Source organism: Phalacrocorax aristotelis, chromosome 4 (genome assembly GCF_949628215.1).
Source record: "Phalacrocorax aristotelis chromosome 4, bGulAri2.1, whole genome shotgun sequence".
Lineage (NCBI taxonomy): Eukaryota > Metazoa > Chordata > Aves > Suliformes > Phalacrocoracidae > Phalacrocorax > Phalacrocorax aristotelis.
The window spans coordinates 51,611,661-51,636,518 of record NC_134279.1 but is presented as its reverse complement, the minus strand read 5'-3'; the positions used below and the strand labels follow the sequence as shown (position 1 = coordinate 51,636,518).

Below are 24,858 nucleotides of genomic sequence, written 5' to 3'. Positions count from 1 at the left end.
ATTTCTTGGGGATTTGATGCATGTAAGTGAACAAAACAGAGTCTTCGTGAAGGGTGATCATTCAGTCTACATTAGCTGGTTTTGATAAGATACACCTAAAGGATACATAGAAGTCAAGCCACCTAAATGTTTTTTTTTATTTGCAGCGTCATAATTTAAGAAATACTTGACAAAATCTGTAGTTACTTTATCTCCAGTAGCACTGGAGATATTGGATTTGATACTATAGTATCAAATCATTAATTAGAAACTCCTTGCTTTATTTCTTGCACTACAAAAGTGGTGCAATTTGAGCTACTAGACTGAACTAGACTTTTTTATCAGGAAAGGGGTATGGCTTGGTAACAACCAATGCCTCAGCCTTACTAGTGGCTGACAGTAGATTGAGTCCCTGCTTAATTTTTTTGAGGACTTTTTCTGGTACTGATATTGTGTCATATAGATCTTGACCCCACCTTTCTAGAGCTGAGGTCTTCCACGTTCACATGTCTAGTAGTATTCAGGAGGTACCGTCTTACAACAGGAAGAGATGAAGCCTTATCTGAAACCTGAAAGAAGCAAATTGGCAGAGCTACTGTGTTTCAAATGAAAGGAGGATAGTTTGGACGCTGAAGCATTGAGTAGTATCGCTGGGACTTTGTTCTTTGCTTTTTTAAATAGCCCTTTATGCCTTAAGTGTGATGTTGTTCTGACTGAGGGCAAAGTAAATGAAAGGAAGTCTGAAGAAGAAAATTAATTCAAAATACATTTTCAGTAATATAAACCCATTGGAAATATGTTTATGTGATAAAGACAATATGATAAAACTTCTGTGAGAACCGAGGACAAGCTTCCCTTTGCCATACTCCAGCTATTTTGCTATGATGTATATTTCCCAGATCAACAAATCTGAATCAACAAGTATTTAAATCTTAAATGTTTTGTTTGTTTGTTTTAAAAGTAAGAGGTCTTGAAAATGTCAGTGGCATTCATTGCACAGACAGCAAGCAGGGTTTAGGAAAATCTGGGTGGGTTTTTTGTTTTCTTTTGTGTTTTGTTCCCCACCCCCACCCCCCACCCCCTGAGAGATATGGTTTTATTTGGGCCAAAAGACATTCAGAAAATCTGGCCAAGGAAGATTAAGTCAAGTGAGGCAAAATGTGTCTATACAGGGTGGTTGTTGTTTATGCTTTGTCTTGTAGGCACTGTGTCTTGGGAGAGTGAATAAATAAATCTGTGTTTTGAGTAGCTAATCTGCTAGTCGCAGAATATGAAAGGGAAGGCTTGTAGATGCCAAGCTGTATTGGGTTCAGAAGCAGAGAGAGGAGATATGGGGGATCACTGGGAAGCAGTCCCTACCAGGGAATTGCTTCAGGTGCAGATGCCAGAAGCTGGGCCTGCCAGCATCTTCTGTTTCGTAACTTGTCACAGTTTGCCTACATTTTTGACAGGTGGCATAGTTGTTTCATCCCATCACTGGAAACTGCGATCTGTAATAGACGAACTTTATTCTTTTGTTCTTGATTCAATGATATGGAGAACTGCAAATGAAAAAAATCTTTTGCTGGCTTTAGGGACAAAAGCAGAATTACTTAGAATTGCTGTCCCAAGCAGTTTGTTTCAGTGGGGACTGCTCATCCGCTTAACAAGATTGAGGCCAAAATAGCAATGACTCTGCCCCTATTCCAGCAACAGAAATAATTTTCATAGGTGACTTTTTAAATGTAGAAATTCCTGTCCTAAATAAAGAACTGCTTTCCTTGTTGCATCAGAAAGTTCCTGGATTCTGGATTTTCTGTTACATTTTTAAAGCTTATTTAGTTTAGAAGAAATACTGTTGTGCCATGTATTTTCACTTGTTACAAAATTGTGTAGAAACAGCAAGTAATATGTTTGTTTTAGAGATATTAGCATTCATATTGTTTCCACACCTAGATCATACATGTTCTTTTATTCTGCTTGGGGCATCAGGTAATGAAAATAAGTTAATTATACATGGCTGCCTTTTCACCCATTGATTTTTAAATGTTCTATATGCTTTTATTAGTAGACTGTTATCTGTTGACCCTTCTGTAGTTATTTGTACCAAGAAAACTGCAATTTTTTTCGTAAAGGAAGAATTTCCCTTCTCAGATCTATGCTTGTGGTTTGGTTTTGGGTTTGTGTGGTATTCTTTTGTTGTTGGTGGTGGGTTTTTTTTTTAGTATTTCAACTAAAACAGTCCCTTTGAGTTATGAGCATAAAGCTAGTAAATGCTTAGAAGAATTCTGTAAATAAATGGGAGTAAACAAATCTAGGGTCTTTCCCTGTATAGACTGTGGAAAAGAGCAGAAAATTAGCAGTCTAGAGCAAAAGCGAGATAGTGTCTCATTTTCTGGACACAAGTAACAATTGTTCATGTCTCAGTCATCACTAGATGTGTTTTGTCTATTGGGTCTGATTTAGCCATCCTCTCCAATTTCCAGTTTTTCTTTGGCAGAAAAGTTTCCCCAGGGGGTAGAAAGAGGTGAGTTAATACAATTTTTGCACATGTCTAGAATCCTAATGAGGAGTCACTTTGGTGACAATTTGATGTATGGTTTGTATAGTTGGGTTGTAGCTGGTAAAAGAAAAATACTGGAAGACATGTTTAGTTTCAGTACCTTCGTGGGAAGAATAATTTGAGATAGATCATTGTCTTTTCTAACAGTGCTTTCCTGGGTATTAATAGATTATTGATTTTATTATTATTCCTTTTGGGTAATAGGGAAAATTCTGCCTTTTGTTTCTAAATGTTCTCTGTCGTCACTCTTCAACACTGTTATTTTACAAAGGAAATGTAGCGCCTCATGCAAAACTAGTGAAGCTTTTGAAATGCACAGATTTAACCCAGGCACTGCTAATCCAAGGAAATCTTACAAATGAGTAGGCTTCATTTTTGCGTTATCTACTTTATGATTCTTTTTAAACAAAAGAAATTACATAATATCTTTTTGAAGGAAAACTAACAAAACCATAATATATGTCTTTTAGCAGAAGAAATATTAATTGAATCACCAGTATTTTCCTGATAAACAGAATTGTAATCTCTCCTCCACATTTGTGATTACAAAACTCAGTTAAATTCTCACAGGAATGAAAACATAAAGGAATTTTTTCTAAAGGGTTTATAGGGTCAGATAAATGTGACTATCTCAAAACTGTTTGTGATTTATGCTGATAAAAGCTGCTTTTGACTCAAAACTTCTGATGACCAGCTGTGTCTTATAAGGAGCTCCAAGGGACATCATCTGCTAATTTTTAAGATAGAAGATCTGACAGGCAAAATGTAATTTTCCTTTATCCTTGTAGTTCACTCTTTCCTTACCCTCATATACCTCTCTCTACTCTTATTTATAGCCTTACTGATTTGTCAAAATGTTACTGGATAAGCTAATTTTTCCGATTTCATTCTGTTTTTTTAGAAATTCCTAGAAAAGCCAGGTGGCAAAGCTTAGTTGTTCCTGCACAGTGTTTGAGTTTTATCCTTGTCTTGCCTGCCTTCAAGTTCTCTTTTCTCAGAGCATCCCCATTTTACTGTGTTTTGTCAAGCTAGTTTTTTCTTCCCTTCCACAGCAGACCCTCATCAGTCTGCATACCCTTTCACTAACTCATGCATATTTTATCAGAGGTCTCTTACCTTCCAGTTTCCTGAATTTTGTTTCCGTTTTGTTGTTGCTCCTACTTTACTTTCTGTCTCTGTTTGTCTGTCCCACTTTGTCCTTCCCAGCCTCTCTCAGCACTGAGCTTCTGTGTAAGTTGTATTATTCCAGTGTTCTCCACTCTTTTTTTAGCCCTTCTATGATATAAGCAGCTTCCACAGTGTTCTTGAGCAGGGAATTGGAGACTTAAACCAAGATGGATTGTTGCATGGATCTTGATACGCTGTAGGTGTAGCAGTCCACCTAGAGCACAGTCAGTGTAGCCTCACTGAAAGCAGGTAACTTAGAGACTAAAAAGGCTTACTTGATTAAAAAAACCTAAATAGATTTTGATAGGAATAGTTAGATGAATATATTCAACTTGATGATATATTTATCTTCTAATATGTCTCATAGCCTGCTTTTAAATAATTCATGTGATTCACGCAAAAGGAAAGCCACACAGGTGCCAATTTTTTTTTATACACTTAGAATTCAGCCAAAATATTTTGGGGATCTCAGTCTTGAAGGCAACTGAAAACATTGATCTCATAACTGAATGTGCCTAGATGGGTTTATAAGAGTATGCTCATGTCTGTAGCAAAATATGAAACACATATTAATTTAAATTCAATGTGATAATATTGGTAAGGAAATTCTGAATGTAATAACTGTTTCGCTTTTTGTAGCTACATTTTTTCTTTCATTGAATATGAGTGACTGACAATATCCTGCTGTGATTTTTTACTAAATAGAATCAGTATAACATAATGCTGCATTTTCTAAAACTTCCAATTTTTAATGGAAGTTAGAGGATTGCTGTACTTGTATCTTGTATTTTGACAGTCAGCATTACTCTAGTCCTTTGCCTTTGGTAGCAACATGTTTGATTTCATTTTATGTGTCCTTTGTGCTTAAGGCCACATTGACTTTTTTTTTTAATATACTTAAAATCTGCTTGTCTACATAGAAGACTCAATTGTGCTGTAAGCTTTATAGAGGTGCTCCCAATCTCCTGCTTAAGTCCATAGGAGCTCTGAGAATGCAAAGGCAGAATATAGGTATGAAGTACTTGAAGCTTAAGCTTAAACATTCCTCATCCTTGTCTTCAATTACAGAACCTCTTGGCTGAGAAGGTGGAACAGCTGATGGAGTGGAGCTCAAGGCGCTCAGTCATCCGCATGAACGGAGATAAATTCCGAAGATTTGTGAAGGCTCCACCTCGTAACTACTCGGTGATAGTGATGTTCACTGCTCTCCAGCCTCAGAGGCAGTGCTCTGTTTGCAGGTAATTTATTCCTTAGTGATCTTTTTCATCTTCCTCACCACAGTTTTCAAGTGAACATTTTAATCAATGTGCTGAGTAAGATTGTTCTTTGCATGGGATAGGTGCTTACTGCTTAAAAGCCTCGTGTTTGTTACAGCATGTTTTAAACTGCCTTTTAATCTATATGTCAAATTTTAGAAGTCTTCCTAGTTTTGGGTTTTATTAAATTCCAGTTGAATAAAATGTATACAACTGACCAAGATGTTCTCTTTAAATTTGCTTTGCTTCATTATCAGTCGACCATGATCTTTCCAAAGATGTTTTATGACAGAAGTGATTCATTACCATTTACTAATATGACATTTCACTGATTCCTTCAGTGAAGAGATGTCCAAAGTTCTGATGCAGATGTGAGTTAACCTGTGACTTCACAGCTTTGGACAGTTCTTACATCAAGCACCTTTTTCTACAAGGACATGCTTATTGTGAAATACTGTCTGGCACTGCACTATCACATGTTCTCTTGGCTCCTTTTAGAATGCATATTAGAGTGGCTCTGGTATTCTTCTAAGTTAAAGATCTTTCTCTGCAAGTTCCTAGTTCAATAAGTTAATCCAAAAATGACTAATGATAGGCATGGAAATAGGGCCAAGGGACTGAAAGGTAGTCATGCACTTAATTACCTTACTAAATCAGAAACTGAGCTCATAAAACCTTCTTCAGCCAAAATATGCATTAGAAATTATTGTTTAATAATAAATGGGTTATTGTGCAGGGAGTTCTAAACTGTATTTAAATATGGCAAAATACTCCATAGAACTATGAAACACATAAGCTGTACGTGAAGAAATATTATTTGTTGATTTTATATAGGTGCACTTTAAACAATACACAAAGTTGGTAAATGCAGCAGCTTGTTAGATTTCTTAGGCGTTGAAATGCGACGTTACAATAGAAACTTTAACTTGTGTACCTGTAGTCATACTGGTTTTATTAGATTTTTTTTAATAGATTAATTTTTGTCATTGAAGTAAGTTCGTCTGTTTTGAGGGAGAGTATATAAATTGCATTCCTGTGAGTTCACTCTCCACATCCGAACTGTGAAGGAGTAGGGACAAAAGCTTTCCAATGTTCTTAAGTCAAAGGAATTTTTTCTTTAAAACTTCCAGCACTTGGTTGCTGTTATTTCTTCCTTGTGTTGCTTTCGGAGGTAAAATAGGAGTTGAAAATTTACCATATTATTTTAAGTCATTCTTTTTTCTCCTACCCAGTAGGTAAAGCTACAGGAGATGCACTAAGTTCAGCTTTATAAGGGTCAGTGCATTCATCATTATAATGGCCATAGCAAGTTTTTTTCCTGTGTTATGTACAGCTTTTTTGTAGGGCATGTGAAAACAACATAAATATTGCCATTATTAAGGAAGTTAGTTTTGCTTGCAAGTTCATATTGTTTACTGAAAAAGAGCTTATAAACTTCATCCTGTAATATGCCAGGCTAGCTGTTTATGTATAGAAGCAACTGAAAATCTCTAAGCATAAAATGAAGGAAAAAATCAACACGCTGCTCTTGGCTGGGTTTGTTTAAATAAATATGAAGTTGTGATCCACTTTTTCATGTGAAATAAGAGGAATTTAATGAGGTTGATCGTACTGCACATAAAACCATTATCAGGAAAATCGATGTTTTCAAATCAATGGCTAATTAATGGACAGGAGTACTGAAAGGATATACAAAACTGAAATGCATGCATTACTTGATTGTTAGCTATTCACTAACCACTTTGCCTAAGGGAAAAATAGATTTTTAACTTAATCTGTAATGTTTTGTAAGGATGCTTTTGTCCAAGATTTAACTGTTACTCATCAAAATATTTTCAGAACAATTGCATACAAAAAAAATCAATGTCATATTTAAAATACAAAAAAGCAATCTCTTTTTTCCAAAGAAATCTTTGACTTTGAATAACTTTGTCACAAGAACTAGTACTCTTGTTTCCCCTAAAAATTGAGCCTGGTTAGTTTAAGCAGCACAGGATTATCTATTATTGTCTTTTCCCTTTGGTGGCTAGATTTGACATTTCAGTATTTTATCCCTTTTAAATGTCCGGTTTATAAAGAACAGGGACGCAGTATTTTCAAAAGGGAAAAAAAGATGTTTGTGTGCTGCAATTGCATACTGCTACATCAAATGCTACGCGTGAAAAACACAGCATTATACAAAAAAAGTTAAATTACAGGATGGGGAGAAATGGTAGGAAATGCGGTCCTCTTCTGGAGAAGAGCAGTGAAAGCTGATCATCGTTAGAGCAGGCCTTCGTAGATTTGCACATCTGAGGCCAGAAGAGATCATGTGGGTCCTGTCTTGTTAAAAATACATTCTTTGTGTATCTGATTTTGTATTTGGTTATATTTAGAATGTTTGTTGTTAAAATGAGCCCCTTTCCTGGCAGATGTTTGAATGACTGGGCCACCAAAGATGGAGAGGTAGTTTCTTGCATTGAGACAGTTAGTGTCGCTTTTGGCCCTCTTCAAAGGGAATGCAAAGTCAGGTTCTCTACCAGACTAAGGACTATTTTGCCTGCCCATTGCTGAGAAGTACTGTAGTTCAGACGTTGTCTAGAAGGGATGCAGGAAGGATTCCCTGCCCCACAGACACCCATCCTTTTTAACACCAGAGAAGTTCCAAAGTTTGGATCAAACTTGGGTGAGGTGGTCTTAGTCAAGTCTTAAAGTGCTTGAAGGCATGATATGTAAACATCAAAAAAAAAAGTCTTACCTATCCATATAGCATGGACCTACATGTGGAAAGCTGACCAAATTTGTCTCAGTAAATCCTAGGCTTTTCTGTGCACAGCAAGGAGGACGTTGTAACATCGATCATGTAAATTGCTTGACAGTTGATTTTTGAAGTATATGGAAATAATACCATCTTATTTTTAAAATGCCACATACAGAAAAGTCCCTGGGACTCCAGATACTTGGATGAAACTTTTGGATGCAAAAAATATGCTTTCAGTCAAAGAAGCTGATCTTTTTTCAGTAAAACCAGAGCATATTGTGTGTTTTGTAGGTATTCTCTAGCAAGTTACTTAACATAATATCTTTTTTTCCCAATGGCATGAGGAGGGTTTCTTTATCATTGCAGGACATGAATACATAATTGTATGTATCAACCTGAGAAGGAGCAATTAGAAATTTTTTTAATGTTTTGTTTGCCAGTTTTTTGAAACTTACCTATTCATCCAATTCTAGGTGTGTTTGTTCCTGATGTACATCATACTGTTGTATTTAATGCTTTCCCCTAATTTTGCTTGATTTGCTTCTAAGTTTTGACACTAACCCTTTTGAATTTATACTTCTAAAAGTTGGAAATCATATGTCTGCATTACTGATTGGAATTTATTCTGTGCCCAGAATAAATCTGGTTGATTTATGGGTGTTTCTAAAAGACAACTACCCATTTCCTGTCTCTGAGACAGACACTGGTTCTGTCTTCATTTAATGAAATATTTTCACAAACTGTGGACTAGAAAATATATCCATAGGGTATCAGAATCAATTAAGTCCTAACACATGAAGGCTTCTGTAAACCAGCAGCTCTGTGTACGTGTTAGTAGTGCCTCTAGTCATTTCTCTAGAGTGTCTTTCGAGGAAATTGTCTTTATCCTAAAGCATTTCCATCTAGCTTTGTGGCAAGCAAGTTCGAGTTTTCTGGTCTAAAAAACCGTTGAAAGCCATCTGATGCCTTCACAACTGTGTAGTGGTGGCATAAATATCAGTTTCCCTGTTGACACAATTGTTTAGGTTCAATATGACATAGCTGGTATTGAGAGATGAATTAACCATAACAGATTAGATATGCTGTGTGCTCTCGAATGTGAAGCCATTGACGGGTGTGGGATGTGTTTCTAGCAGTTGAAGATGTGGGATTTTTTTCCATGCACGTTTGGAAACATGTTTGATTAAACAGTTTTGGTCCCAGGAAATGAAATGTGGTTAGTCGTAATTGACTTAAAGTGTAATTACTATTCTTGGTGTATATGGTCTGCAATGGCACATTGGAAGCAGATACTAAAGGGTGCTTTGTACTGTGATGATGAATCAGTTTGGATTTTTTTGGTTTGGATGAACAGTCAGAAATAAACTTAACTCTAAACAGTGACTCCTCAGGATATAAGACTAGCTTCCCTTTATCCTCTGTGCTTAGGTATTCACTCAACTAGATAGTTTCTCTCTGTTACCCACATCAGTCACACTACTGAAAAAAATTCTTTATGTATGTAAGGAGAATAAAAGAATGGTCACTCTGACAACAGCATCTTCACAGAGATAGAGACTGTTTCTCAGCCTGTGCTTTGCATTGCATCCAGGCAAACAGTAACTACTAGCCTGACTTGAATGCATTTTGGGGTGAAAATTCTGTTCTGGCTTCTATGCTCTTTGTCGTCTTACCTCTCGCAATCTGTTTCCCCCGTTTTATTATCACTACGTTTTCCCAAAGGGATCAGCACCATTTTACCAACCAGACTTCACCAACCTTCCTCTACTCCATTAGATTATTAGTGCTTTGATTTTTCAGCTGCACACGAGCTTTAGCTCTAGTCTGCTGAAACCATCGCTGTGCTGACTGTTCCTCTGCATCTTTCATTGTTATCATTAACTTGTTGGTTTTTGTTTGTTGCTGTACCATCTAAGCACTCCATAAGCAAATTATATGAGGTCTTTTATTTTACTTTCTAAGCTCTACCTCTCTCATCTCACTGGCAGAAACAACCACCTCTGCTTTGCATACAGGTGCATAACTGAGATGTCTCATTTGTTGTCAAACAGTTCACATTCTTGTCTGGTTCATTTTTCAAAATAATTGCTGGGGTATTTTCATTTAGAAAGGGATATCTGGGTCAGGGAAATGAAACTGATCACTTGAGTTTTTTTCCCCAACAGCTGCATTAACAATAGTGCTTCTCAAAGATCAGAGCAGTGTCAGAGGCTAAAGATACTGAGTTTCAGTGGGTAAGGTCTCTACCTTGACCTGTGCCACTAGTTTGTTATGTGATAATGATTAAAACATGTAAATTAGACACATACATCTCTCTGTGAATTTCCAGCTAAGTGAAACAAATGGATTTTGGTTTGCCTACTTTTACTATGCTTGTTTATGCTGGTGAATTCCCAAACATTTCTTTCAAAGATGTAACAGCCTGTTGGAATCATTGCAACTCAGGATTAAAGCCTAGAGTTTGCATCATAAATGATCTGGAGAAAAATGGGGAAATGCAACAGAGGAAGACTGTAGTAATGGCAGGTGACCACTTGTGGAGACAAACTTGTAAACTGCACAAACTGAGAATTTTGCTGTTCCAGGCCTGGATGATGTTTAACAGTATTTTACTGAGAAAGTAACAAAACTGCTTCCAGATTCTTGGAAAACACAATTTTGCAAAGCCGGTATTTATGGAGAAGCTGCTAGTAATGGCTGGTAATGCAGAGGAGTTTGTGTAGCCAGTAATTTTCTTCACCCCCATGTTAACCAGACTATTGCATTTTTAAGTGTCAGAAGTTTTATTATATTGAAAGAAGCATGGATTAATCCCATTAGCTGTAAGTTGTGTGTCTATAGATACGTGTGTGTAAATATACTTACATACATAAAATATATATGTAGGATGTGAAGGAGATGGGTGAATTTTGCAGGTGTGGCACAAGTTTTCTAAAGAATTATTTTGTTCCATTTGAGTGACAAGGCTGAATTCTGTCAGAAATTATTAATGGCATCTATTGGAACAAGCTTGTAGTTGCTGCAGAAAACCTGCTGCAGAATAACTCAGTCAACTGCTTAAGCTATTCCTTCTGTATTTCTTACAGGATTATGTAAAAGGTAAGTTATAATTCATATATAGTTTGTGTGTTTTTAAGTTTTGAGCTTAATGTAGTACGTGTTTCATAAAGGGCTCTGAGTGTAGCTGCTTTCTGCTGTTGACTCACAACGTGCAGAAGAAAATGGCGAAATACATGAGAGAAGAGATTCCACATAATTTTATTAACATATACCCTATCAATGAGACCTCCAAGAGGAGGTTTTTAATCTAGAAGAGAGAGGAATTCTGTTGGTTTCCCTGTTTAAGAAGATATCTAAGGAAACTGTTTTCAAGTAGCCAACAAAGAGCAGGTCAAGAGCAAAAAGAATTCTGACAGTCAAGGAGGTGTCATCAGAAAGAAGAAACGAGCCTTTCAGTTTTTTGCTGGTCGATCAAGAGCAGGTAGTGAGAAAATCATTGACAGGTCTCTTAACTGTACTGAGAGGGAATAATCTTTTGAACTTTTGTTCAAAAAGAAACGGGAAATGTGGAAGGAGCTGTTGAAAGTTGTGCAATTGCTTTTCCAGTGCACTTCAGGATCTTTATAGAAGTATTGATGAGTCCTGTTTAACAGGGCAGTAATTTTATACTTGGATCATAAGAGACTTTTTATTCTTCCTGCGGTCACAATTTTTTTTTTTGTTCTCCACTTTGAAACTTCTACAAAATATGATCCTCAGAGCTTCCTTTCATCTGCAGAATACGGGAAATATCATGGGATGCTGAAAACAGAATAGCATGGATTTCAGCTTGCTTTCCTCTATTATAGATATCTATATTGCATAAACAGTGTAGACTTCAACTAGTGTCCGTACTCTCTTCATTTTGTTGTGTGTGGAGAGTTTTCTGGACCCACTTGTAGATTCTTCAGTGCTTTTTGTTGTGATGTTATGAGTTAACCTGAACAAAAATAAAAGCACATAAGCATTCTGAATTTATCTTCTTGATAGTGAGAAGTAGTCAAAATATACACTTAACCCCTTCTCTTCATTTTTAGAAAACCATTCCAAATAAAAAACAAAAGTTGTTTTGGAGGTAAATTGCAGCACTGATCATGCTTACTTTAAACAGATGGATAAGAACGGGTAGGTGACCTGGTAGTGCATGCTTTGCCAATTGTACATTTGTAAGTATTTTGTTCAGTCCGTAGTGTGCCAAAAAAACAATGCTTTACTGCTTTTTTTACAAATAATTTCATTCTCTTTTATTCTTTTCCTAATATTCCATTTTCATTATTACAATGTTGGACTAATAGAATAAAATTAATCTAATTTAATACAGCTTAAGCTATAGAAATCTGATTATCTGCCATAGACACCCACATAATTAATCTTTTTAAATAAAACTTTTAATATTTCATGAGCACCTCCTGTGTAATGGAAGAAATTTTTCTAGAGCCTTGGCTTAGCAGCTTACTTTTTCAGTCTGTTGAATTTTCTAGGCAAATCTAATAGTAGCATTCCCTTTTGATCTGGCTAGTATTTTCTAGTAGCTGGTTAATATTACTGTTGCTAGTCCCTGTGTTGCTGTTATGATGAGATTATTAAGAGGTGACTGTAGCAGCAATAACATTTAAATCTTCTCCATCTGTCAAAATCCTGTCGAACTAACAAGAGCAGTGCTGATGTTGTTGTTCTGGTGAGTTCATACCAAGTGTAGTTCTGCCCTATGGCTTTATAGTATTTCATATGATGATGATAATTCATATAATTAACGTTACTTCATAGAAACAAACTGATAGAATTGATATTAACTAGTGATAGAGATAGGTAGTTAAGAAGTGACAGAGCTGATATTGCCTGATGTTAATTGGAAGCTGAATTTTTTTTCAGCCAAGTGCTTATGCTTTTTACTATTGTTGTGTCTGAAAAGGAGTAGCCAATGCTATAAGAAGATATTAATGTGATTGTATCAGCATTGTATCCATTGGAAATCATATAGCGGACTGTAGGATGTTCTTCAGTTCTGTATGTAGTAATCCTGTACCTTTGTGTTTCTGCCCCTCCTTGTCCCACTCTCACTTCTCCACACTCCTCGAGCTGCTATAAGGATGTGTTACAGAACGTTTTGCTGTGAGGATGAAATTGTGCTTTGAATCTGTTATAGAAAATCTAAGACAACCTTTTGCAAAATGATACTTTCTGAAGTATACTTTCTACCTATTATATTTGTTTAAAGTAGTTCAAAGATGCAAAATACATGGAGATGAAATAATGGAGGTATAACTGGGTCTCTCAAATAGTGGAGGTATAACTCGACTATCTGAATTTCTGTAGAAGTGGACTATCTGAATTTCCATATATCTGGAGTATCTGAATTTCCCAGAAATTCTGTTTCATGACAAGTGAAAGGTAGACTAAGAAGAATGATGGCATCAAGATGAAGTGATTTTTATCTTGTTCTTATAATAAAAATGGTCCAGCTTTAATATAGCAGGTTTAACAGAACAGTGCCCTACAGATATTACTTAAGGTTTTACAGTATCCCTCTGATGTTGTCTGACTGCCCTCTTCAGGATGACAGTGAATATGTTAGTCTGCTTAATGTTTGTATCTTTTTCTAGAAATAACCAATCTAATGACTAAATCACTTTTCAAAATAATTGTAAATTTCTCCCATTGAGTAAGTGTGATAAGTAGCAAATTTTACTCAATCAGGTAATAAGGGTGAAAGTTGACTTCTGTTGTGCTTCATAAGATTTATTCTTTGAGGGCTAAGTGATCATAAAATTTCATTTTAACTTTTTTATGGTACACTTTTTGTGTACAATATATTCCTTGATACAATAAGACTCTGTTGGAGTTGTATGTAATATATTTCATGCCTAAGGCTGATCTCAGTTATGAGGAAATGGAGAGGGTCTTATGACATCTGTGGTCATGTCATCCTCTTCCGCCTTTGCTCTCTGAAAGTACAATACGTATTATGTGTACTTAGTGCAGAGTTTCTCTTGCAACAAACAGATTTTTGCATCTACAGCTTTTAAATGAACAGAGTGCTGCACTATCAAACACATGGAGCTGGTTTTATAGAAACACTGTTTTGAGGAAAGCTGTAGAATACGTTCTTTATGCTACTGCATCTTACCACATGCCAAGATAAGTTGCCAAGTGGTAGAACCTTGATTTGGACTCTACAGCAGATATGATTAACTAGTAATATGGAAAGGAGCCTGTGTAAAGCCTGAAGTACTACAAGGGTCCTTTCAGGTTCTTTTTATTTCTGAATTATTAATTGATATGGATTTGTCCTGTGGAGGAACCTCTGTGGTTCTGTGACTGTGTTTAGAGAATCTCTCTGCTGGTAAGGATCCCAGAATGCTCCTCCTGGAATTAATTTTCTCCTTTCCTCACAGTGCGCACAGGGCAAAGTTGTTTGTTTTGGGGTTTGGTTGTTTTTTTTTTTTTTCTTTTAAAATGAATGAATGAACAAACAAAACCCAAACAACTAAAAAACCCTCACCAGAATATAGACCCATGAGTAAAGCCAAGAGGAGACTTTCTAAAAAATTTGCGTAGTAGCAATATGACTTTCTAGTGATGTTAGAAAAGATTATTTAACCCTATATGTTGTGCAAAATTGTCCTTTATCACTTATAAAACAACTTCTATAGAAATACTCTTCGAGTGTTTTATGCTGCTTACAAGCCTACTGTTAATTTAGTTAGTATTGTTTCCCCAGTGCTTAGCTGTTTCTATGGCTCTTTCAATGGCTTTGCTATTTTAGGAAGATTACTACTCTCACATTTCTGCGGGTTTTTGGGTTTTTTTTTCCCCACTAGTTTCAGAATTCCTTAGGTGCAGCTGTCTTCAGCAAGTAAACCCTGATGTTGTACTCAGGCTTTATAAGCATGGATCTGTTAGCAGAATTGAATGATGCTTGCCACTCAGGCCACTCCTGCTTTCTGAGACTTAAATATGGAAAATGTTACTTTTGGTTAACATCACTTGGGATGTCTCTAGTATCGGTTGACTTAACACATTTCTAATTTTGGAGATGGCAAGTTTGTAGCAGAGAGTTGCATAACTAGCTGAAACTTTTTTAACTGATAGTATGGGTGTTGAGAACGATACTGCAAGTGTAATACATCTAACTGCTGCAGCTGGTTATAGAATCTTTTTTTGCCAGCAAATGCCACATAGACGTACGTTTGTTTCTTTTCCTTAACAGGCAAGCTAATGAAGAATATCAAGTGCTGGCTAATTCATGGCGTTATTCGTCTGCTTTTTCAAACAAACTATTTTTCACGATAGTGGATTATGATGAAGGGGCAGATGTTTTTCAACAGGTAAATGTTGGATACTGTAAAATATTCTTAATTTTTAGAACCACGTGTTGATTTGCCAAATGTTACAAAACAAATTATTCTTGTAGGTGTCTACCTGTGTTTTGTGTACAAATTCTTCCTGGTTAAAAACACGAGGAACTGCAGTGTCTGACATTAGGGAAGACGGGTTATACCAGTAGCCACTTCTAGTTTTTTCTAAGTCTAGTTATAATGTTTGTTTATAGATTCCATTATGTGTATGCAAATATTTTTCAACCCATTGTTAATGTCATTTTTTAGAATTCAGCGCAATGCAACTAACATTTGCATTTAAAGATTTCTGTTGTTTTATCTTTAGGGGGAAAAAAGCTCTTAACTAAGAGAGCCTTATAATTGCTTTTGTGTCATATAATATTCAACTCCACTAATATTTGTATTAGTCTGGAAGTTCTTCAGGGAAAAGAGAAGAGACTGGTTTACATTTCATATATTGGCTATGAAGAGTGAAAAATCGATTGTTGGAGAACAGTCTAAGTTCCCCTCTTAAATTAAGTAGTTAAAGCAAAACATGTCCCTTGAAAAGTAATACTAAATACTGACATGCTTTTCTCTGATATTTAACTGTTGATTGAGGCTAAAATTGCAGATTAAGAGAATTTACAAGTTTTGAAGTTCTCTATTTTTAACCACCTTTTGGTGAAGTGTGTGATTAAAAAATTGTCAGCAGAAAAGTTTAATATTAATTTTTAAAACACTTAATAGTTTAAAAAGTTTAATTACTGTGTCTAGTAAATATTTTTGCTTCCAATTGAAATCTTAGAATGTATTCTGTAAAGAATGGCTGTTAATGGCTTAAGATTTTGCTTTAAAAATTTTAGTTCAAATAAGCTTTTAAATCATCTTACGTTATCCTACATGGTTACAATAATACAAAATATGTTGTTTGATCTTGCCTTTAGCCAATCAATACATATTAGAATAGTCCAGTCCAACTTATTTCTTGTGTAAAAGGGCACAGATTCAGTTTATTTCAGGTGGTATGCATTTCAAGTCATGTAAAAATTAGGTGAAGTTAGTAAAATATATAAGTTTTTGACTGTCTTTTAGAAATACAGTGTTAAGAATAAGTGATACTAATGACTATTTTAAGGCAGATTTGGGGGAAATGTAGTTCTGACCTTGTGTTTGTGTGTGCACACAAGTAATGTAATACTGACGCTATAGCAAAAAATCCCCAAAAGTAATGTATTTGATTTTTTTCCAGCTTTTACTCTGTTTATAGGGTAATGACAAAGCAGTTGCAGACCAACTGCCCCAAACCCTACGCAGTGTCAGAAGGTTTCTGTATCTCAGAATGTTTCTCTATCTTATAAAATACTTCATTAAACTATTTGACAAATTTGCCTTAATCTTTCTCAGAATATTTTTTATTTCCAAATAAATTCCTTAAAGAGGGCCACTTTTTGCTTAGATGGAAAATATTTTCATTGCTGATAATTTCTATTGATAAATCCAGTTCTGTACTTGATTAAATATTATGTTTTGGTAATGTGATAAAACTCATTTTGCAGGAGTGAAACAAGCATGTGTACTCTGCATTTGTTATTTAAAGATCTCTATATTGCATCACCTTTAAATACTCCCCCTGATTTTGTTTGTTAATTTTCATTTTTTCAAGTGTTGTATTGTGCTAATTCAGAGATGGAATGAATATGGAGGAATTATGTAGTAAAATTACATTATCCTATACCACCTCACAAAGTTGATGTCAAAATTTAAAGTGGCAAATGTAAATGTAGATATATTTGTTCATCGCTTTTGAGTTTTTGATATACTGTGAATAGTTCCAGTGACATCAGCACAGGGATTGAGAGTCATGTAATTTCTGGTGCAAGTTATGTAGTCTAAGCTAGTTACCTCAGTCTTTCTGGATTCAAAAAAAAGACTAGTCACTAGTGGATAGTCTGTCTTGGAGCCAGTGGAAGGCTAGAGGAATAGTTTAGTTTTACTTTGGATTGGTGAGAGCTAGGCAAGAGAAACAATGTCAAGCTATTTGAACACTTTTTCCCTCCCCTAGAATTATAACCTAATATACTTTAATAGACTGGATGGGTGTGGGGTGCCTGTTCTACTAATTACAGGGAAGTTCTGAGAGTGTGTGAGAGCTTTAAAGCATACGATACTCTTACTCAGAAAAGTTCCTGGGTGAATTACTCTAAATAATTAAACATCCCAAAGAATCTATGGGAAGGAATACTCTGAGCACTCCTTTTGCAGGACTATACATGAAGATGTTTAAAAAAGAGTAACGTATAGAGTCAAATAATATTTTTTCGTGCTAGTTAGACTTGTGTTGCCTTATACATAAAAGGTAAACCTTTTTGAGGGTAGAGTTAGTAATTTTGTTTCTGCTGTTTTTCCCTGGTTTTGTAGCTGAATATGAACTCTGCTCCGACTTTCATGCATTTTCCTCCAAAAGGTAAACCCAAGAGAGCTGACACATTTGACCTGCAGAGAATCGGATTTGCAGCTGAGCAGCTAGCTAAATGGATAGCTGACAGAACAGATGTTCATGTAAGTATTTAGACAACTTTAAAAGTTGAAGCCAAATGTATCTTTGTAGTCTGAGACAGGCTGATGACAAATTCAGTCTTTCCTTAATACTTTTTTTTCCTCAGGTGTAGGTTCTAGAACACAAACATTCCTCAAGAAGTATAGTCTCGGTACTTGCGGTAACTTCTCCTGTTTGCAGATTATATTCCATTCTTGCTTCGTTAAATTTTTTGTGGTCTTATTCGGGATGAAAACAAGCAGTGATATTGTGATAAATAGTTGTAAATAAGTAAAATGTGCTTTGCAAAACTATACACAAAACAGATCAAAAGCTAGCTGCTCCTAATTTGGACACAACCTGCAAATCTGCTGAAGAAATAGTTTTGGAGTTGAACGGTTCAAAATGATGCTTAACTTTTTTCATAGTATGTGCATATTAAAAGCATCTGTTTGCAATCTATATTTGCATTTATCTTTTCCAGATTAGAGTGTTCAGGCCTCCTAATTATTCAGGTACAATTGCACTGGCTCTCCTGGTATCTCTTGTTGGTGGCTTGTTATACCTGCGAAGAAATAACTTGGAGTTCATCTACAACAAAACTGGCTGGGCCATGGCAGCTCTGGTATGCAGATTTTCCTTACTAATAGGCTTTTTATTAGTTTTTTTAGCATATGTGTCTTCATTACTTGCACAGCAAATTAAAAACTATTGCATTAATACATTGTTCAGAACGGTACTATCAGACAAAGATTAATAATGTAGATTTTGGAGCTAATTCTCATAAGCAGTGACTATCAGTTACTATGAGTGATTCACTGAAAATTAACAAATTCTGATAGCTGCAGATTTTTGTTTTAACTTTAACAAGAAAATGTTTCTAATAAAAAGTGTTACTAATGTTCACTGCTGTTGTTCAATTTGCCCTTTTTTGTAAAAGCAGTAACGTTATGATTTCTTTAGTGTGGATATCAATGTCAGACTATTGCTTTAGAGTAATGAAAGATTAAGAAAAGTAATAAAGGCATTTATATATTTGTAAGAAAACTATCAAAACCTAAGAACCAAAGAAAAAGGTGGCATTCTTTCCAAAACTGGTTTCAGTAGGACTGACCTTAACATTCCACTGTTATGCTAAATGAGAATAGGACAATCTTCTACGGTTAATTCTGAGGAAATTCTAAAACTAGCCAATAATCCATTTGAAACATTAGTCAACCAAACCCTCAAGGCCATAAATACTAAATTAAGGTTTAACATGCTTAATAGTGTATTGTAGTGTGTCTATTTGTCATGGTTTACAAATAACTGAGTAGACTGAAGAATGTGGACTGTGCTGCATAGTCAGCTGTCTCAGTTTTAGAAAATGAAATGCAAGGATGGTATATGATGGATAAGGTGGATCAATAAGTACTTGTTACTCTGCCATCATTGTCTGACAGAAGAGGAGAAATCTGAGAAGCAGTATCTAAGGTTTAATTTTCAGGGACATGGAGTCAGGAGCATGGTTATCAACACTGGAATAGCGTCTGGGGTTATAGAGTCCAAGCCAACGTTTTACAGCTTAATAGAGCTCCTTTCTTCCATATTAGCAATATATTAATTGAGAACAGTACTTCTTAAAAAATTGTCCATGTATTTTGTACAACATAAGTCAAGCAGCTTCTTTTTTCTATTTAAACGGTTATTCGCTCACTTCATAAGTTTAAAGCCTTTTTCTCAATTTGAGTCAATACGAATTAACCTTTCTTGAAAGCACATGGCTGGGATTGTAGGTGGAATTATGACTACTTGTGTAGCAGCATGCATATTTTGTTTCTCATCTAGGCTCCCTTTCCCACAAAAGCTTGGACCAGATGGTCTTTTGAGGTCCCTTCCAACCTGGGTTATTCTATGATCCTGTGTATTTTAGCTTTTCTAGACGTAGGCTACTGATATATCCTATACTTGGTTTCACCTTTTCAAAGCCACATCATATTCATGGTTTGCTGATCTGCTCTGATTCAACAATATGAGGAGATACGTTCTTCTGTGCACTTTCAGCTGATGAGCCCGTTGGCAGGTTTGATTAAATCAGTTCAAGGATGAAGTTACCTAGTACCTGTTGGGCTCTAATTCATTTTTATCTCTAAATGATTAACAGGGCCTTAAAGCCAGCTTTTTGTTCAGCGTTCCTTGGTGTTTGGTGTTATTCGTCAATAATGGCTGCTGATAATGCTGTTTTTTTCCTTGTGCTGTCATAGCATTTCCTACTAGTGTAACAAACTGCTTTAACAAAGAATGTATGCCATGTAATCTACCCTGTACCTTGAGGAAGGAATAAAGAACAAGATTTCAAACAAACCACCTACAGGACTAGATTTCAGGTAGAATGATGTTTCCTTTTGATCTAGAGAGCCAGGGGCAGAATGTCTACTTTGTTCCAGGATGTCATTTGGGGTATCCTGAGCTCTAGAACAGAGTTTTGACAGTTGTCTTCCAAAGTAAGTCGGCATATTTAATTACATATATTTTTATATATATAGATTACTAATATTTTTCATTTATAATACTTTTTAAAGATACATTACCACCAGAAAGCTCAAATTGGATATGTATCAGTCTAATTTTATTTTGGACTCCTAATTAAATATCTTTAGAGATCACCTAAGTAAAACAATAATTAGCACATCAAAATAGATGTTTGTCTCAAAAATCAAATAAAGATATGTAATCAGGGTTATTTCCTTTGTTTAGCCATGCACTGTATCTCTGGAGACAGCAATTTTATTCCAATTTCATACCTCAGGGTTTCAGATCAGGAGTTTAATGTTTGAATATTCTGGGGAATTGTTTTGTTTTGCGGAGGTTAAAAATCAGTTCTTCAAATCACAATCGTTCTAGTATAATCTGCATTCAATAAATAGTTGAAGACATAATTAACTTCCTAATTAAGAAAATTAACACATCAGTTCTTCCTTTAAATATTTAATAGAATTACAGAATGGTTTGGGTTGGAAGGGACCTTAAAGATCATCTAGTTCCGGCACCCTAGCCACGAGCAGGGACACCTTCCATTAGACAAGGTTGCTCAAAGCCCCATCCAACCTGGCCTTGAACACTTCCAGGGACGGGGCATCCACAGCTTCTCTGGGCAACCTGCTCCAGTGCCTCACCACCCTTGCAGAGAATTTCTTCCATATATCTGATCTTAATCTACCGTCTTTCATTTTAAAGCCATTAGCCCTTGTCATACCAGTGCATGCTCTTATAAAAAGTCCCTCTCTAGCCTTCTTGTAGGCCCCCTTCAGCTACTGGAAGGCTGCCATAAGGTCTCCCTGCAGTCTTCTCTTCCTCAGGTTGAAAAACCCCACCTCCATCAGCCTGTCTTCACAGGAGAGTTGCTCCATCTCATCTGGGCATTTTTGTGGCCCTCCTCTCGACTCACTCCAGCAGGTCCATGTCCTCCTTATGTTGGGGGCTCCAGACTGAACACAGCACTCCAGGGTGGGGTCTCATGAGGGCAGAGCAGAGGGTGAGAATCACCTCCCTTGACCTGCTGGTCACACTTCTTTTGATGCAGCCCCAGGATACGGTTGGCTTTCTGGCACATTGATGGGTCACATTGAGCGTCTCTGTTGTTCTCCTTAGCAGCAGCTTGATGTTTTATGACTGAATATAATTATAAATTACAGTGTAGATTTATAATCACATTCAGCTGAACCCCTGTGGACAGGGTCAATGTCCAAATGTGATCGAACATTTAAACAACTTGTATTAATGCCATTCAGAAATTATCATCCTGCTGATTGTATTGACAAGCAATAACAGACTTAAAAGGAATTAAAATGGCATTAATGCCATTTATTGTTGTTCTAATACTGAAAAATTCTGTTTACTTTAAAAATGAATAGTCCTTAGAGGATGTTTTAGAAAAAGGTCTTCTAGCTGGTAGTGAACAGCAGTTAATCAGTGTTGAGCTGATGCTTCCCTTTTTTAATCATTACTCTTCTTTTGCCCTCACAATGTTGTTGAAGCCCCATATTGCAAAATGGTGTTTACCAAAGATCATGCAGTTACCAGAAGTCCTTTTGGTTTTATTCAGATCTACATGGTCATATGTGTTCATGTTAAGTTCTTTATAGTGGAATCAGCAGGGACTCCTGATCGCAGGCTTTTGCACAGATGACCTTAGTTCTGCAAAATCACTAGAGTATGTCATGATCTATAGAGGAAAATGGACAGTCATTAATATATTCATTCTAAGCTATTTGTGTAGTTATGACTCTCTTACGTGGTGCTTTTTTGTACCAGTAGAACTTAGAGCTTCTTTTTCATACAGCTTATTAAAAGGAAAGTGGAGAAGATTCTGCCTACTTAAGGGGAGCAAGTCATGCCTACTAAATGCTTTTATGAAGTGTGTAAATAACTAATAGATACTTATTTTTAAAGAATTATTTTCTTCATTAATATTTTTTCCTTTTTGAACTTCAAAAAACCAAATTAAACAGGGAAAGCCTGGCAAAATGCATAAAAGTTGCAGCAAGCCCATATTTTCGGCAGGACTACTGGCAATTACTTTGTTTCTTATTGGCAGTTTTTACAGATGTTGCAGAACTGAGAAAGCACAGGAGCTTTTTTTGTAGAAGCTATAGTTTTGGGTTTTGATTGTTTTGGGGGAGGTGCTGTACTGCTAGGTAGCTAGCATTGATTAACCATATTAAAAATGACATTTTTAATTTCAACAGAAACTCTTTCATAGATACCCTGCAATTCAGTAACTAAAAACTACCTTTGCAAACAGACAAGTCTCTTGTTTCCATTTCTTCTTTTTCAGAGCTTCTTAGTTTATTTTGAAGAGCTCTTATGCTCCCAAATGTTGGCAACTTTTTGTTTAAATGAAAAATGGATAGTGCCTCTCTGCCTGATTGAATGTTCTGTTCCTAAAAATTTGGAAAAAAAATTCCCAAAATAAAGTGCCTCTGCTGTTCTTTACTAGCAGGAGAACACAGGATCCTAGAAATGTTGACCGAATTTTTGTTTGATATTTCCATTGATACCAAAAATTTGTCTCGTAGGTGACATTTCCAGCACTGTTTTAGGAGGATATTTAGGAATGTATTTTTTAGTGATCCATCTAATGGTCTTGATAGACTTTCAGAAGCAAGACCAGGGCTTTCATCTCACACATTGATTCTAATGCCAGTTCACACAAGACTCTCGAATCAGTATAGTCCTCCACATTAGATTGCGCAACAGCAATGCTATTAGCGGTTTCATCCCCTTGTTAAAGTACTGCAGACCTTGGTATTATCTTGTATGCCTTAGGCATTTTTACTTGCAATGTTACCCAGAAGACTTTTAGAATGGCAGACCATGATGATTGAGTCACAGTACATAATATCCCAAAAGATGTCTTTTGCGATCACATCTGAAATGTATGCCCTAGATTATTTTAGACTTCAATTCAAATCCTACTATTCATCTATGGATATTTTTCCCTCTGACATGCTAGCACAAAGATGAGGAAGGGCTACAGTCCTTAGATATTTGCAGAGTCCTGTACTTTCATACCGATAACAAGAAGCAATTCACATTCTTGTCAAGACTCTTCATTTCTTAAGCAGAGAGAATAAAAGGTCAGATGGTATAAACTGGGCAAATTTCTAACATTTTAGATAAGAAATTGCTACATTTTAGACAGCAGTTCTGGTGCTGAGAGTTTATTTGTTCAGTTGGCTAGAATGTGGGCTACTAGGGGGCTTTTAAAAGCATTTTCTTTACCAGGCTGCCACTGTGGTTTTCTGCATGTAATTTTAAGCTACATTTTATGTGCACGTTTCAGATTTGCCTCTGTGCCTGTGGAATCTGGGAAGGTAAAGTCTGTGCTCAGATTCGAAGGCAGCTGCCTAGGATTTTACTCTATTGGGCAAAATGTGTCAAAGTCACTTGAATGAGGATTCAAAGCATGTGTTTACTGCTGTTGTAACAGTTAACGGTTATGAGAAATGTGTTCTGTGCTGATACACTCCACAGTACCTATACCATACAGTATATTCATCATCAGTTATTGCTCCAAAATAGCTTCAAGGGTATCATGGCTACTAGTGGCTTCTTTACCCCCTTCTGGGAATAAGGATAAAGTAGTAATGTGTTTTATTCAAAGATACAGCTAGAAAAAGTCAGGCACCTCTATGTGTGTAGATAGGCATCTCAAAAGAACAGCAATAAATGCAGGTTATTAATTTTCTTTCCTTCCATTACTTAGAGGTTGAGATACACAGTACCTTTTAAAGACACAGAAACCCATTCTTTTTGCTTCTGTGCTGTACTCCTATCCTTGAATTCTGTATCTCGTATTGAAGATTCTAAGAAGTGATGGATTGTTATTTAAAAATTGAGTACAGGTCTTGCAGCTCTGTAGCCTTTGAGTACAAAAGCAAAGTTAACTGGATAGAAAGGATTACATTTTTTAAAAACAATTACATATGGAGAACAGTGTAGAAATTAAGTACAGAACAGGCTCCCTGTGTCTCCTCTTTTTTGAAACCATGCTTGAATTTAACTATATTAATAAATGAATATAGAATTTCATTATTTTTCTTATGTCACAAAGTATTTGTCATGTTCTGGGATCTAAACTTGCAGGGAGAAATCTAATGATCTCCTTTTTATAGTATTTGCTTCACTTCAAAATATATACCAGAAGGCTTTAAGTATGTAGTTTTTTTGTTTAACGAACTGGCAGATAGTGTTAAACAAAACTTATGCCTTTGAGATAGTGATGTATAAGTTTGCAAGGCCAAGAACAGTCAAGAAATTCTGCCCAGGTACTTGTAAAATTGTGTCTTGCTAGCAATTCAATGTTTTGGTGGGACTCTTGGTGCTTATTTACCTTATGTTTGTTCTTAGAAGCCTTGTGGTATACACAAAAGTGCACCACGGGTGACCTCAAAGCAGTTTTCCTCTTAGCGAAACTGAAGGTGAAGCTATGCACTGTGAAGCATCAAGAAAAAGCACCACTTGTTAACCAGGTCCTTGAGCAGTCATGTCTACACGTACAGTGTATTCACCTGGGACTGATAATAGAGGCGAACTTCTTCATTGCCATTGAAGACATCCTGTGGATATTTGGTCCTGGAACCATGATGTGTGTTGTAGCAAGTCACTGTGCCTTCCTTCTCTGTACTATACCACTCAATAATGTAGATCTACTCTGTTTGCTGTTATTATTTGGATAACAAGCTATCTAATATTTGGAAAATAAGCAAACTAAATCTGGAAGCTCTTGAAATAGC

General features: G+C 36.0%; 1 protein-coding gene across 1 annotated transcript in view; it reads left to right on the top strand.

Annotated features, from left to right (window-relative positions):
* Window positions 1-24,858, top strand: part of TUSC3 (tumor suppressor candidate 3) — a 136,439-nt gene that overhangs the window by 42,450 nt on the left and 69,131 nt on the right. Inside the window, exons 2-5 of the mRNA XM_075091409.1 lie at window positions 4,757-4,926; window positions 14,934-15,051; window positions 17,464-17,604; window positions 18,066-18,206. Of these exons, the coding sequence (XP_074947510.1) occupies window positions 4,757-4,926; window positions 14,934-15,051; window positions 17,464-17,604; window positions 18,066-18,206 (570 nt within the window). The remainder of the gene's footprint in view (window positions 1-4,756; window positions 4,927-14,933; window positions 15,052-17,463; window positions 17,605-18,065; window positions 18,207-24,858) is intronic.